Source organism: Ptiloglossa arizonensis, chromosome 6 (genome assembly GCF_051014685.1).
Source record: "Ptiloglossa arizonensis isolate GNS036 chromosome 6, iyPtiAriz1_principal, whole genome shotgun sequence".
NCBI lineage: Eukaryota > Metazoa > Arthropoda > Insecta > Hymenoptera > Colletidae > Ptiloglossa > Ptiloglossa arizonensis.
This window is the reverse complement of record NC_135053.1, coordinates 10,479,750-10,492,188: the sequence shown is the minus strand read 5'-3', so window position 1 is coordinate 10,492,188 and position 12,439 is coordinate 10,479,750. Positions and strand designations below refer to the sequence as shown.

General features: G+C 30.1%; 3 protein-coding genes across 4 annotated transcripts in view; 1 reads left to right on the top strand and 2 right to left on the bottom strand.

The window, feature by feature from the left end:
- The window catches only part of Mesr6 (misexpression suppressor of ras 6), a 171,306-nt gene extending 168,650 nt beyond the window's left edge, over nucleotides 1-2,656 (bottom strand). Inside the window, exons 1-3 of one of the 2 annotated variants that reach the window (XM_076314910.1) lie at nucleotides 2,482-2,656; nucleotides 2,124-2,269; nucleotides 1,260-1,409 (exon numbers count right to left, since the gene is read on the bottom strand). In XM_076314910.1, the coding sequence (XP_076171025.1) occupies nucleotides 1,260-1,409; nucleotides 2,124-2,269; nucleotides 2,482-2,544 (359 nt within the window). In that variant the 5' untranslated portion in view covers nucleotides 2,545-2,656. Of the gene's footprint in view, nucleotides 1-1,255; nucleotides 1,410-2,123; nucleotides 2,270-2,481 lie in introns of those variants that run through there. The other variant, XM_076314909.1, reaches the window with a different exon arrangement.
- A 1,020-nt stretch (nucleotides 2,657-3,676) lies between these two features.
- LOC143148382 (uncharacterized) lies at nucleotides 3,677-8,459 on the bottom strand. Its single transcript, XM_076314685.1, has 7 exons — nucleotides 8,351-8,459; nucleotides 7,894-8,106; nucleotides 7,641-7,814; nucleotides 7,352-7,553; nucleotides 6,862-7,057; nucleotides 6,705-6,790; nucleotides 3,677-6,578 (listed from the first exon to the last, which is right to left on the bottom strand). The coding sequence occupies exons 2-7, from the start codon at nucleotides 8,078-8,080 to the stop codon at nucleotides 3,677-3,679; spliced, it is 3,747 nt and encodes a 1,248-aa protein (XP_076170800.1). The 5' UTR covers nucleotides 8,081-8,106; nucleotides 8,351-8,459.
- Nucleotides 8,460-8,803: 344 nt separating this feature from the next.
- LOC143148074 (uncharacterized) lies at nucleotides 8,804-11,411 on the top strand. Its single transcript, XM_076313971.1, has 7 exons — nucleotides 8,804-8,966; nucleotides 9,039-9,164; nucleotides 9,234-9,331; nucleotides 9,457-9,628; nucleotides 9,700-9,953; nucleotides 10,048-10,585; nucleotides 10,777-11,411. The coding sequence occupies exons 1-7, from the start codon at nucleotides 8,903-8,905 to the stop codon at nucleotides 11,217-11,219; spliced, it is 1,695 nt and encodes a 564-aa protein (XP_076170086.1). The 5' UTR covers nucleotides 8,804-8,902; the 3' UTR covers nucleotides 11,220-11,411.
- Nucleotides 11,412-12,439: the final 1,028 nt, after the last annotated feature.

Below are 12,439 nucleotides of genomic sequence, written 5' to 3'. Positions count from 1 at the left end.
TTATTTCGCGTATAATGTATCACGGCAGTCGTCGCATTTAGTATTCGTGATCGTTGTCGAAACAATTAAAAGATATTAAAAATATAGCAAACCGGTAGCGTGCAAGATACAAATTAAAAACAATTTTCCTAGCTCTCGGTCCACATACGATACAGTAGATACGCAACAACTGACCACTCGAGGTCGCTTCCCCGACTCTGAGTTGCACCAAGCGCAACTTCTACTTTTACGTTGCGCGCGCGCTTGCCTCTCTGATTTCGTTTCAATCGTTATACACGTAAGGTCGCCAGCAAAAGCAACATTGAACGTCGAGAGAATTCAACGATAGTCCTATGTTTGTAATAACGCGAACGAGCATCGGTTAATTTTGCAAAATTAAATCACGGTGTCACGGTGTATCGTTGCATTTGCAATTCAAACGGCTACGTGGCAACGTAACGTGTCGGTTTATTTGTAAAAATATCGATTGTATTCAAGTTTTAAGAATCGAGCGATTTCCTCGGTCGATCACGTTTTAACGTTAAATTACACACCCTGTATGGTATAAGGCACCGTTAATGATGATGTTTCAATTAATCGCATTGTTTTATTTCCCGTGAAAGTTATCACGTAAATTGAGATCACGCAACGACGTGAAGGTAAGATGCAACGTCTGGTACCGAAGCTGGTACCACCTGTCGACAATTTTCTGATTCTTGTCTCGGTACGAGAGGACACATGTAACATTATGCTACAGCTATCCCAAATGTACACGAAGTGGCGTGTTCGTGTATGCTAATCGTCGCGAGAGCAGACACTTCGCTCCTGCCCTTTTCGCAAGTAAAAAATAATTCTCGGTTTAAACACAGTGCATCGTCAACGCACGGTTTATCCGTAGCTCTATCTTCGTGTAATGTACGAACTGCAAACTATGTATTCTACATGCGTAACGTGCACATTGTAATCAAAGAAGATCGTACGGGAGTACTCGGTTTCGAAGACCGAATTTTACGAGTGGTCGTGAATCGTTTGTTATTATTATCCCGAACGTTATACAATAACACTTTTTACCATTCAGAAACTTCCCGTCACCTTGTACCGCGTTATCGCGAATAAACTTATTTTAACCAGCATTTAAATTCGGATCGTTGATGACTATGAAAATACGATAACCAATTGCATATTGAGTATTTTAATGTGACCGTTTCAATGGTACGTCTATAATTATGTATTCCGTTTGACGCGTGGCAACAATAAAATAATACAGTTTCAGGACTTACCTTATCGAACCGTTGTCCTTATGCTTGCCGATGAAGAAGGTTGTCACGCTATCGGCCATCTGATTTGCCCACGGTGGTTTAACCCAGATCAAGTGCTTAAAGTGGCCAGCGTACGCTGCTGGTAAAATCCAATTCTCGATGCTAATTTCACTATAAAAAGAACGCGCAACTTTTTGGTAGTGTCTTCGAAGGGACATTATTTAAAAAAAAAAAAAAAGAAAGATACTAGCGTCTTATAGAAATCAAGAATAATTTAATATCACGAGACAAATATTATATTTGTGTATATGTATCCGAAAGTCTTAAATTAAGATAGAAATGAAATATACGTTTAAAGAACGTGATAATTGTAATTTGTACCTGTGACAGACACATTGTCACAACTATTGTCGAATAATAGCCGCATTATGATTGCTAACTGTTTTATTATTTGTAAGAAAAATGAATGATTTGAATAGTCGATATTTTCATCGTTAATCGAAAGCGTACATAAAAATATGTATGGTTATATAGGCCTATAATATAGGCATATAAAAAATGATTTTTTATTTAAATTTATTAAATTTTTAGACCGTTTAATCAGTGATCAAACTTACAAATTTATGCACGCTATCGTACGATCTATATTTTTATTATAAATTTATTGTATATTATTGTACAAATTATTTAACCAACACTTGTCTTTGTCGGATATCCTAACCGTAGTACATACATACATATATCGATACTACAAACAAGTGTAGCGCGTTTCAACATATGGAAATAACATACCTTGTAACATTTTTTATATGTAAAATTGCAAATTATGTATGTACACGACAAATAAATTTACATTTTCAAACCCATTTAATAAATCATAAATACCTGAACAATTGATTTTTATCCCATACTGTATCCGCTAGCATCGTTTTGGGTATAAGCATATCGGGATGAGAATCCAAATGTACAAACGTATTTCCTTCGAATGGAAGATGTTTTGATCCCAAACAGCGGTAAATGAATGGTAGAACCTAACGGAGCATTGCGAATTACACAAAAACTTCGACAAGTTTTAACACGTTATACTACAATTTTAATTTCAACGATTTTAATCACGTGACCAATAATACGTCATTGGTAGTTAGCGCTGTAAGCGCCCCTAGCGTGCTGAAACAGAACCCCGCGGCAGAGCAAGTTACGATGTAAACAAACTAGGAAGACACCGGACCATTCGAAAGCTTACCTCGTCGTGCCCCTCTACCACGTAAATCGGAGCCCTTTTAAAATATTTCCTAGAAAACGACATATTTTTTCCGCGCACTACGACGTATATTCGCGGGCGAATGTAATCTGCAGAGAAAAAAATCGATAATTAACACGATTCGCTAATTAACACGATACGATACTCGCGAACGCGATTAAGAGACTCCTTCACGCGAAAGCACGTGGTGATCGACTGAAGTATACTAGGCGGGCTGCTCAAACGATTATTTTGCGAATAAAGGACGGACACAACAAGCGCGTACCCCAAATTCTCACGAGACGAGTTTCGTAAGGTGGTTTTTTTCTTTTCACTCCCCTTAAAGAAACGCCTTAGAAACTTGATCCCCCTAACTCACAGCCGGCACATGACATTCGAATAAATAAAATGATTTAACGTTACAATGTAACGTGAATATTAAGTAATCTAACATAAAATGTTAGGTCGAGATACAAGTACATTGCAACAGTAAAAATAAAATGATTTTATTTCACACTCGATTTTTATGTCTCCCCTGTACTAAAGAAAGAAATCGTAATATACAATGTCGTCTTTCTTTTACAAAGTCGTTATAGAATATACATATGTAGATAAATGCTACGTATAATGAAATATAAAGAAAAAATAAAAACTACATTCCAAACTTTTTCTACACATGTAAACGTAATTATGCATTTTTAAAATATTAACTGATGTAAAATAATGAAAATACTTACGATAAATTACATTGTCTTAAATTCGTCGATTTTTAAGATATTTTGCAAACAAATTAATTAAATATAGTCCAGTGTATACTTTTCTGTACAAATTTTTATTACAAAATAACTATGTGCAATGTATAAAGTAGTCTTAGTAAATTGATTTACTTAGATAGATTATTTTATATGCAATTCACAATTTCTTGCAATTTCATTTGAAGTTAACGATAATGTAGCCATCGATGCATACAGAACTTCAATTCATAATATTTATGTCTAACACTTACAACATAAGACTCAAAGAGTTGCATGTACACAATTTACATTGTCAAAAATAATTACTATTGTTTTTTTGATATTAACTATTTGTAATTCGAGATTTACTGATAAACGATCATAAATCTGTTGTATAAATTTGTTCACAAGAACCAAAAGAATTATATAAAAGTTTTCTTGAATTTACATTGATGATACAAAGTTCAAGTAATATTTCTTGTCCAACCATGAAGCATTTGCGATTTGTACAGTTTTAAATGTAACTGATCAGTTTCAATTCTTAATGATGATAAAAACTGTTCAATTTGCTGTTCATATTTAGTAATATTTTTATTTGATGAATGATCAAAATTATCTTTTGGGACATTAGAATTAAAGGAATCATTTGGAAAATATGTACAGTTTTCCACTTGAGGAATATAAATAATATTGTGTGTATAATTACAAAAAGGAGCATGATGCGTATCTTCAATCTGTCTCTCTTTTTTATATTGTTGCAAATTCTCGGTATTAAAAAGATTAGTTAAATCTGATGTAACATTATCAATTATATGTTTCTGTGATGCACTTCTTGTTGATGCTGCAGATTTGTCACACATAGATTCACACAAAAAGTACTTTTTATCCATGTGAGATTCAAAAACAGAATCATTATTCGTACATAATTTTTGGGTATTATATACAGGCCAAACATTTTGTTCTATATTATCTATATGTGAATTAACTTGGTTTTTACTGTTATTATTTGACGTAGACTGTAACAATGAACGTGCCTTAATTTTTGACTTAGATTGCTTTTCAAACATATCAGAATTATTACCTAATATACTAACTTGATTATGTGGAATGTTATTTGTGTGAACTATTTTCAATTTACACGAACTTTCTCCTTTCTCTTTACTAGATATAGCATTTTTAAAATCATCACTCTTGCTTGATGAAGTACATGATGTTTTACTTTGTAAACTATAGTTTTCATGACATGCAAAGTTTTGAATTTCAGTAGAATCATTTTCAATAGATTCTCCTGATATCGAAGTAGTAGAATTATTAGAAGAACTGTATTTGTTAGTTATTTTTTCTAAATTATCTTCAACTATAGTTATGTTTTTTTCTTCAATAATACCGTTTGGACTTTGAACATCAGCAGATTGATTATGTAAAATATAATCTCTTGAATTAGTAATATTTTGCATTTGAATGACATTGTTAACATCTTTTGATGAGTCAATTTCATGCTTCATGAATTTATTTTCATCCAATTCATTGTCTAATACTTCGCCTTGTATTATTGTTAATAATTCATCAAATGGCTTGTCTTTTTGAACCTTTAATTTTTCGATCAAATTATATTTTTTTCTTTCACTAATAAATGCAACAAAATTTATTATTTGCAACAACATATCTCTAGGGTAAGGATTTGACCTTAAATATTTCAATACATTACGATAACTTTCTATGTCTCTTTTCAATATCATAAGTGTTGGCATATATGAATCTTCTTGAACAGGATATGGAAAGTATGCATCAAATTTTTGTCCAGATATTCTATGTAATGTTTTAAAATCTTCTATTTCTTTATATACTTCTAATAAATTTTCATTTACAGCACATCCAGAATACAAATAGGTCTCATTTATTTCATCATCATTCCGTATTTCTGGATAAATGCACAATACAGCTTGTTTTTGTATATTATAGAACATTTTCAGCATTTGAATGTGTTTAAGATATATGAATTTTTGAACAGATTCACTCATGGATTGCATTGTAGAATCCAATAAATTAATTTCAAAATTAAGCTTTTCCTTCCAAATGGCCGCTTGTGTTATTATTTCCTCCTCATTTAAATGTACATTATTATCTAATTTACTCGAATCTGTCATGTATTCTAAGAGACGACAGTTCAATTCCTTTATTACAAAAGCATCTGAACAATCATGTATCTTGTTTGAAACCATTTTCGTAGAAATTGTATTTGTAGAATTTGTGGAATTTGTGGAATTTGTGGAATTTGTGGAATTTGTGGAATTTGTAGAATTCGTAGAATTTGTAGAATTCGTAGAATTTGTAGAATTCATAGAATTTGTAGAATTCGTAGAATTTGTAGAATTTGTAGAATCTGTTTCTAAACTTTTCTTATGAGGGTTATATTTTACATGTTTTATAACATTTTCAATGCTAGAACTAGATAAATTATCTTCTTGAACATCTGATAAATCAACTTCAAACTCAATATTTTCATTAGCTTTTTGCCATTTAGAAGAATTATTTGACGAACAGTTCAATTTAAATCTATGTATGACTTTAGGTTTTGACAAACTGTATGACATTGTAACCGTTGTTTTTGCCTTACTTTCTTTAGTATATTGAGATTCATCTGTTGCATTAATGTTTTGTAAAAATGCAGAAATATCTTTTATTCTATTATCCGAATTAAATAAATTTTTTAAACTAGGAGAATATGTATAGAAAGTATCAACATTTATAAATCTACTATCTATTACTCTTTCCACAGTAGAGACTTGTGTATTATTTATAACTTCCTTATTTACATTATCTAATGTCACATTATTTTCTGAATTTATATTATTCTGTAATTCTATGTCTGAAACTGTTATAGCTGAATTATTCACAGTTTTATTAATATTGTCAACTTCCAATTGGTTTCCATTAACGACATCAGATTCTGCATACAACTTTTCAAACTTTGTATTGGGAGTAGTCCAAATGTCATCTGGATAATTTGAAAGACGTTTCAAAACGTAAAAATTTGGACCTCCAACAGATGCTAGTAATTGTCTAAATACTGCAATTTCATTCGTTGGAATTATTGTTATAGAGATACCATAAGATCCGTAACGTCCAGCTCTTCCTATTCTATGTAAATATGTTGCTGCATCTACAGGCAAATCCAGATTAACAACTAAATTTACATTTTCTGCATCTATACCTCTTGCAGTTAAATCAGTTGTTAGCATTATTTTACATTTAAATGTCTTTAATTTATTGATTGCCTCAAGTCTTTTAGTCATGTCTTGATTTCCAGCAATGTAGGTTGCTTTGTAACCCATAGAATTAATTTTATTACATACTGATTGAACTCTGTAATTTAAAAAAAATTATAATTTTGAATCTAAATATTATACACCATTAGATCTATTAATATATATAAAATATGTAAAAATACATCAGTATTTGATATTATTTTATAAATATAAATATATTTACCTTGATTGATAATTTGAAAAGACCAAGCTCTGTTTGAATGGAACTCTATTAAATATATTGATTAATTCATCTACTTTTATTTGAACCTAAAACATATTAATAAATATAAAATATGTTCATAAATACATATTTGAATAAAGCAAAGATCAAATCATACTTGTTTCATGGCATTTGGATGAGAAGGAGTAACTGCTACAAACTGTCGGAGTCCAACAAGTAATGGTCCATCATTATCTGATGATGTTAGAACTGGTGAACACATATATGTTGATAAAAAGACATCCAAGTTCTCTGGATAAGTTGCACTTGATGTTATAACTTGTTTATTTAGTGGCAATTTTGAAAAGATATAACTGGAAATTTGTACACATCATAAATAATATATTTATATCTTTAATAATACCTACATACAATGTTCCCTGAGAAATTGTCACCATTCAGGACTAAGCCAACAATTTCATAGGGAAGACAATAAAAATTGATTGCTGTTATTTTCCCAATTTACACATGTTTGTGTGTATATATATATCAGAAACAAGAGTAAGAGACAATGAGAGCATGTGAGAGATAATTATAAGAAGAGGAAATAACCGTGCAATAACTTTTCAGAATATATTGTAATAATATAACTTCATTACTATACTAACTTAATATCTTTCTGAAAACTAGTTTCCATTAATTTATCTGCTTCATCAAGTACGAATAATCTAACATTGTCAACTTTTAAAAATCCTTCATCAATTAAATGCTTAATTCTGCCTGGAGCACCAACAGCTATATGACAACTATTTACTTTCTTTTTATCTTCATCCATAGCTATTCCTCCAATGAATACTTCAACTTTTAATCCTGAAATAATAAAATAATTTTATTTATGGCATAATCCTAAGCATTTATAAAACAAAAGTATTTTACCACATTTCTTAAAGAAAGTACCTTTTATTTCACAACCCACAGATGAACAAACTTGTGAAATTTGTACAGCAATTTCTCTAGTGGGTGCTATTATTAATACTTGTACAGATGATATTTGTATATCAATCATTTCAAGTGCAATTATAGAAAACACTAAAGTTTTACCAGTTCCTGACTTAGCACGTATTATTAAATCTGTAATCAACATATATAATTGTAAATTTAAGCTATTAAAGCTATATTAAGTATAAAACAAGTTTAAAATTTGATATACCAAATCCACATCGTCCTAATGGAATAGCCTTTAGTTGTATTGGTGAAGGTCTTTGAAAATCACAAATGGATAATCCATCTAAAATTTTTTGATGAAAACCCATTTGAAAAAATGTAACATCTTCTTGTATTTTAATGTCTTTTGTACGAGGTTTTTTATTTATATCGTGTGCCATAATATGAGACATTCTTTTTCAGAAACAATACTATATGTCTGTAACAATATTAAAAAATACCAATTATTTAAATTCAGTTACTGTAACAATTAAGTAGAATTGGTAAAACAATTAACCTTCTAAAGCCGCGTTAAAATAATCTTTAACATCATATTTTGCTCGATCTATTTTATAATTATAACTCAAATGAATTTGTAATAAATAAATGTAATTTATAACTATTATATTATATATTAATAATAACCAATACGAAAAAAGTAAATACAATAATTTGACACAGACCTTTATTAGTATCCAATACTTTCTATAGTGTTGACACACAATATTGGGTAATTGAATTTGTATTCTTTTATGTCAATATGAAATTAAACAAAAAGAGGATACACATAATGCGTTAAACAACATACCACACACACCAAACATATATAAATATATGTATGTATGTACACATAAATTATAAAGTACTATATAATTAGAGGGTTGTCTTCTTTTTTTAATTACATAGCATTATAATTGCTACTCCATTTTCATCTAAAACCATATTTTATATACTATTATATCAATAAATATATTCCTAATAATAATTTTTGTACTTTTCTTTTTGTTGTTCAGCCTAATCCATTCTCCAATCAGTTTAAGTCAACTGGACAACTAAACTGAAGTGTGAACGCAGGTTATTATAAACTTTTTCAATGCATGCTGTATGTACTTCATACCAAGTATTAATGGCGAATCTATAGTCAAGACGAATGTAAATAATGATTATTGTAACACAAAATTTGTGAACGTACAGTATAAAAATACGTTGTAATTAGTGTTTTTAAGTGAGAAAACATGGGTCGCCGTTCGATAAATACCACAAAAAGCGGGAAATATATGAATCCCACTGATCAAGCACGTTAGTAAAGAACATAACCATGCAATTCATTTCTTTTCAAATAATTATTTATTATTAATAAACTTATTACAGGTAAAGAAGCACGTAAAAAGGAATTAAAGAAAAATAAAAAACAGAGACAGTTAGTGCGAGCAGCCGTTTTAAAAGGCAAAGATCCTGCACAGATTATCGAAGAAATGGAAAAGATAGATCAAATGGGTTAGCATTAGATTTACTATTTTTTAAATTAATTAATATCATTAACATTATGTTATGTTCATTTTTTAGAATACAATGTCATGCAACCTCCACCTCTTAATGAAAAAGTATTAAAAGATAAAAGGAAAAAGCTAAAGGAGACCCTAGATCGTGTCTTAAAAATGTATGTAAGTATTTCAAAAATAATGATTATAACTTTGCTTCAAAATTGTTGGTAAGATTAAATTAATATTGAAAAAATATTTTATATAATGTTATATGCGTATCATTTTTTATTCTTATTTGTTGGTAGGCTAAAGATGATCAAGAAAAATGGGCTGAATTAAAAGAACAACTAATACAATACGAACGTAGGCGAATAGATTTAGTTTCTTATTTTGAAGCTGTGCGACATGCACAACAAGTCCAAGTTGATGAAATTCCTTTACCTTCTGCTGGTAATGATATATCCAGAATGTATTCAGGTACATTTAAACATTTATAATACCATTTAAAATACAATATTTTATTTGTTATATAAAAAATACTTTTTCAGGTTCCTTGACATCGCAAATACCTTTACCAGATATGCCACAACCACCAGCACACATGTATCCTCCTCATCCACATTATATACCACAACATCATCCACTTATGAACATACCAATACCACCAAGTATTTTGAAAAAAACAAGTGCATATGCAACATCTCCTTCTATACCTACATTAGCACCTAATAAAGAACCACCTGGTGTACCACCTTTTCCTCCCCCAGATTTATCAAGTGATGATGAAGATATATCTGAAAAGGTTGGTGTTTAAAAATATTTGTATCGTAGTTGTTATTTATAATATATGTAATCATGTATACTGAATAATATATAATTATATAATTTATACTCAGGTTAAAGAACCGACACCAAAATCGAGAACAATCCGATTTGCAGATGATAAAGAAGATAACAAGCAAGAATTAGACAATAAAGAGAAAGAGACAGATAAGGAAAAAGAAAGAGACATGTCAAAAGTGAAGCCAACTACCTTACAACAGAAAATGTTAGCTATGGCAGGACAAGATATTGATCAATTTATGCGTGAAATGGAAGTAGTCCATAAAAAACGCGAAACTGAACGAGCTCAAGACTTGAATGCTCGATTATCATTACTTGAGGCTGAAAATGAGTCTAACTCAAAATCTAGTAACAAATCTAATAGTAATAAAACAGAAGAAGAAGATCTTGAACCCCCAGGAGCATCGGATCATTCTTCAAATCATAATCAGCATACATCATCACATTCTCATTCACAACATACGCAACCTCATACAATGCCTCCTATGGGGCTGCCACCCCATCCTTTAATGTACAGACCACCACCACCACCATTACATTTGAGAATGCCACCACCACCACCACCTCGTATTGGACTTCGATTGCCTCCTGGTAAGAATATAATACAAAAAATTATCTACCTAAAATAAAACACTTAATTATCACCTTCTTTATTCTTAAAGATATGTCAAAATGTTGAAGGGAAAAGTCGATTTCATTAAATCGACGAGATGTTGAGATCATTTTCTCTACAATTTATTGTTTCTCTAATACTAATACAAAAATTTAACATCATTGTTTAGGTCCACCACCAGGAATGCCAAGGATGTTGAGGCCTGGGCCTCCAAGTATGCCTAGAATGCCTCCGCCACAAATGCAAATGCCAAGTTTATCAAACATGACAAATATAGGAAATCCTCAAATGCAGACACAGTCTGGAACAGGGTCACAGCCCAAAACACCTAATGTTCTCTCTGCTGCACCACAATTAATTAATAGGAAAGATAAAGATGGAAAAAGTACTACAACTATTGAAGCAAAACCACAAATTAGAAATTTAGCTGCTGATGTTACAAGATTTTTACCTACATCCCTTCGTGTGAAAAGGGATGATAAGAAAAAACCAAGTACTTTGTCTAGACTTGCAGAAAGAATACCAGAAACACAACCATTACGAACACCTCAACCTAAAACTAAAGATGATGCATATATGCAGTTTATGCAAGAAATGGAAGGATTGCTTTAAATTTATGTCATCTTGTAACACAACTTCATTAAGATAGAAAATCATTAAATCCTTTAAGATATGTTACAACTCTTATTGCTATAATCAAAATAATTAATATAAATTCCTTAATTCAGTATCCCATAATTTCATCAACTTTATACGTTTTTATTTCTATGCAATCCAATATAAGCTATATTTTTATAAAATTCAAAAAAATTAATATTGTTATTTTTTACATCTACTGAAGATATTATATTTATGAGCAAGTAATTTCTATAATTGATAATTAATTTACCATAATGGTTGTACACATAGGTTATTGTTTCAAATAACATTTTTAAATAATTCACTGGGCGTTTTTAAAATAAATGGCCAAACCTTAGAAGCATATTCTACTCATTATAAGGATAAAAAGGAATCCTATGAACAATATCTGAAAACACTTCCTTTTCGAATTACAATCACTTTTTTGTTTACACCAGAGTTTAGTAAGATTGTCTAATAAGATTATTATTATAAAACTATTATCATTTTCATTACTTTCTAAAATCATAAAAAATAGTGATTATAATTTAAAAAGGAACCGAAAGTATCTCCAGCTACTCAAGGTTGTTTTCACTTACAAATTCTGTTCTAAAATTAAAAAATTAATTAATGATTTTTAATTGATTAATCTTTCAATACAAAATTCATGTAAATATAAATGTTGATTAGTTGAATGTGAAACTGACAAGTGAACTTTTGTATTTTTTAAAACAAAAGAAAAGAAACAGCGCAGTGATCGTTCTACCAATTAATTTACCGAAGATCGATACCACTATTGTAATCAAGTAAATAAGGAATCACTAATTAGTATTTACTTCTAATTGAAGGTTATAGCTTTTTTCTTGTAGAAAAACTTTCAAATTTTTGACAAAGACATGTTCCTTAAGAACTTCGCTTTTTCATTCATTTAGGAATTCAGAGATTATATGCCTCTTAACTTGGCACTATTCATTTTACTTATTTATGTGTATAATTTAGTTATTTATGGGTTTGTAGTGCAATAAAACATATACTTAGTCTTACCCCTTTTGATTACATATATAACTTTTAAAGTTAAAATATTATCTAAATTGTGGACGTGTTGTACGTTGTTTCTTTATGCTTTTCGCTTTGTGATTTCTTTTCTTAATGTCAGAGATTTTAATAAAAGGTATTGTCTTTTAAAAAGTATACTACAGTTGAATAGACGAAAT

Coding starts and splice junctions, on each gene's coding strand:
- LOC143148382 (XM_076314685.1), bottom strand. CDS start 8,080: ATGTCTCATATTATGGCACACGATATAAATAAAAAACCTCGTACAAAA. Junction 7,554..7,640: donor TGTGGGTTGTGAAATAAAAG/GTACTTTCTTTA, acceptor TTATTATTTCAG/GATTAAAAGTTGAAGTATTC. Junction 6,579..6,704: donor TTTTCAAATTATCAATCAAG/GTAAATATATTT, acceptor TTTAAATTACAG/AGTTCAATCAGTATGTAATA.
- LOC143148074 (XM_076313971.1), top strand. CDS start 8,903: ATGGGTCGCCGTTCGATAAATACCACAAAAAGCGGGAAATATATGAAT. Junction 8,967..9,038: donor GAATCCCACTGATCAAGCAC/GTTAGTAAAGAA, acceptor AACTTATTACAG/GTAAAGAAGCACGTAAAAAG. Junction 10,586..10,776: donor TGGACTTCGATTGCCTCCTG/GTAAGAATATAA, acceptor ATCATTGTTTAG/GTCCACCACCAGGAATGCCA.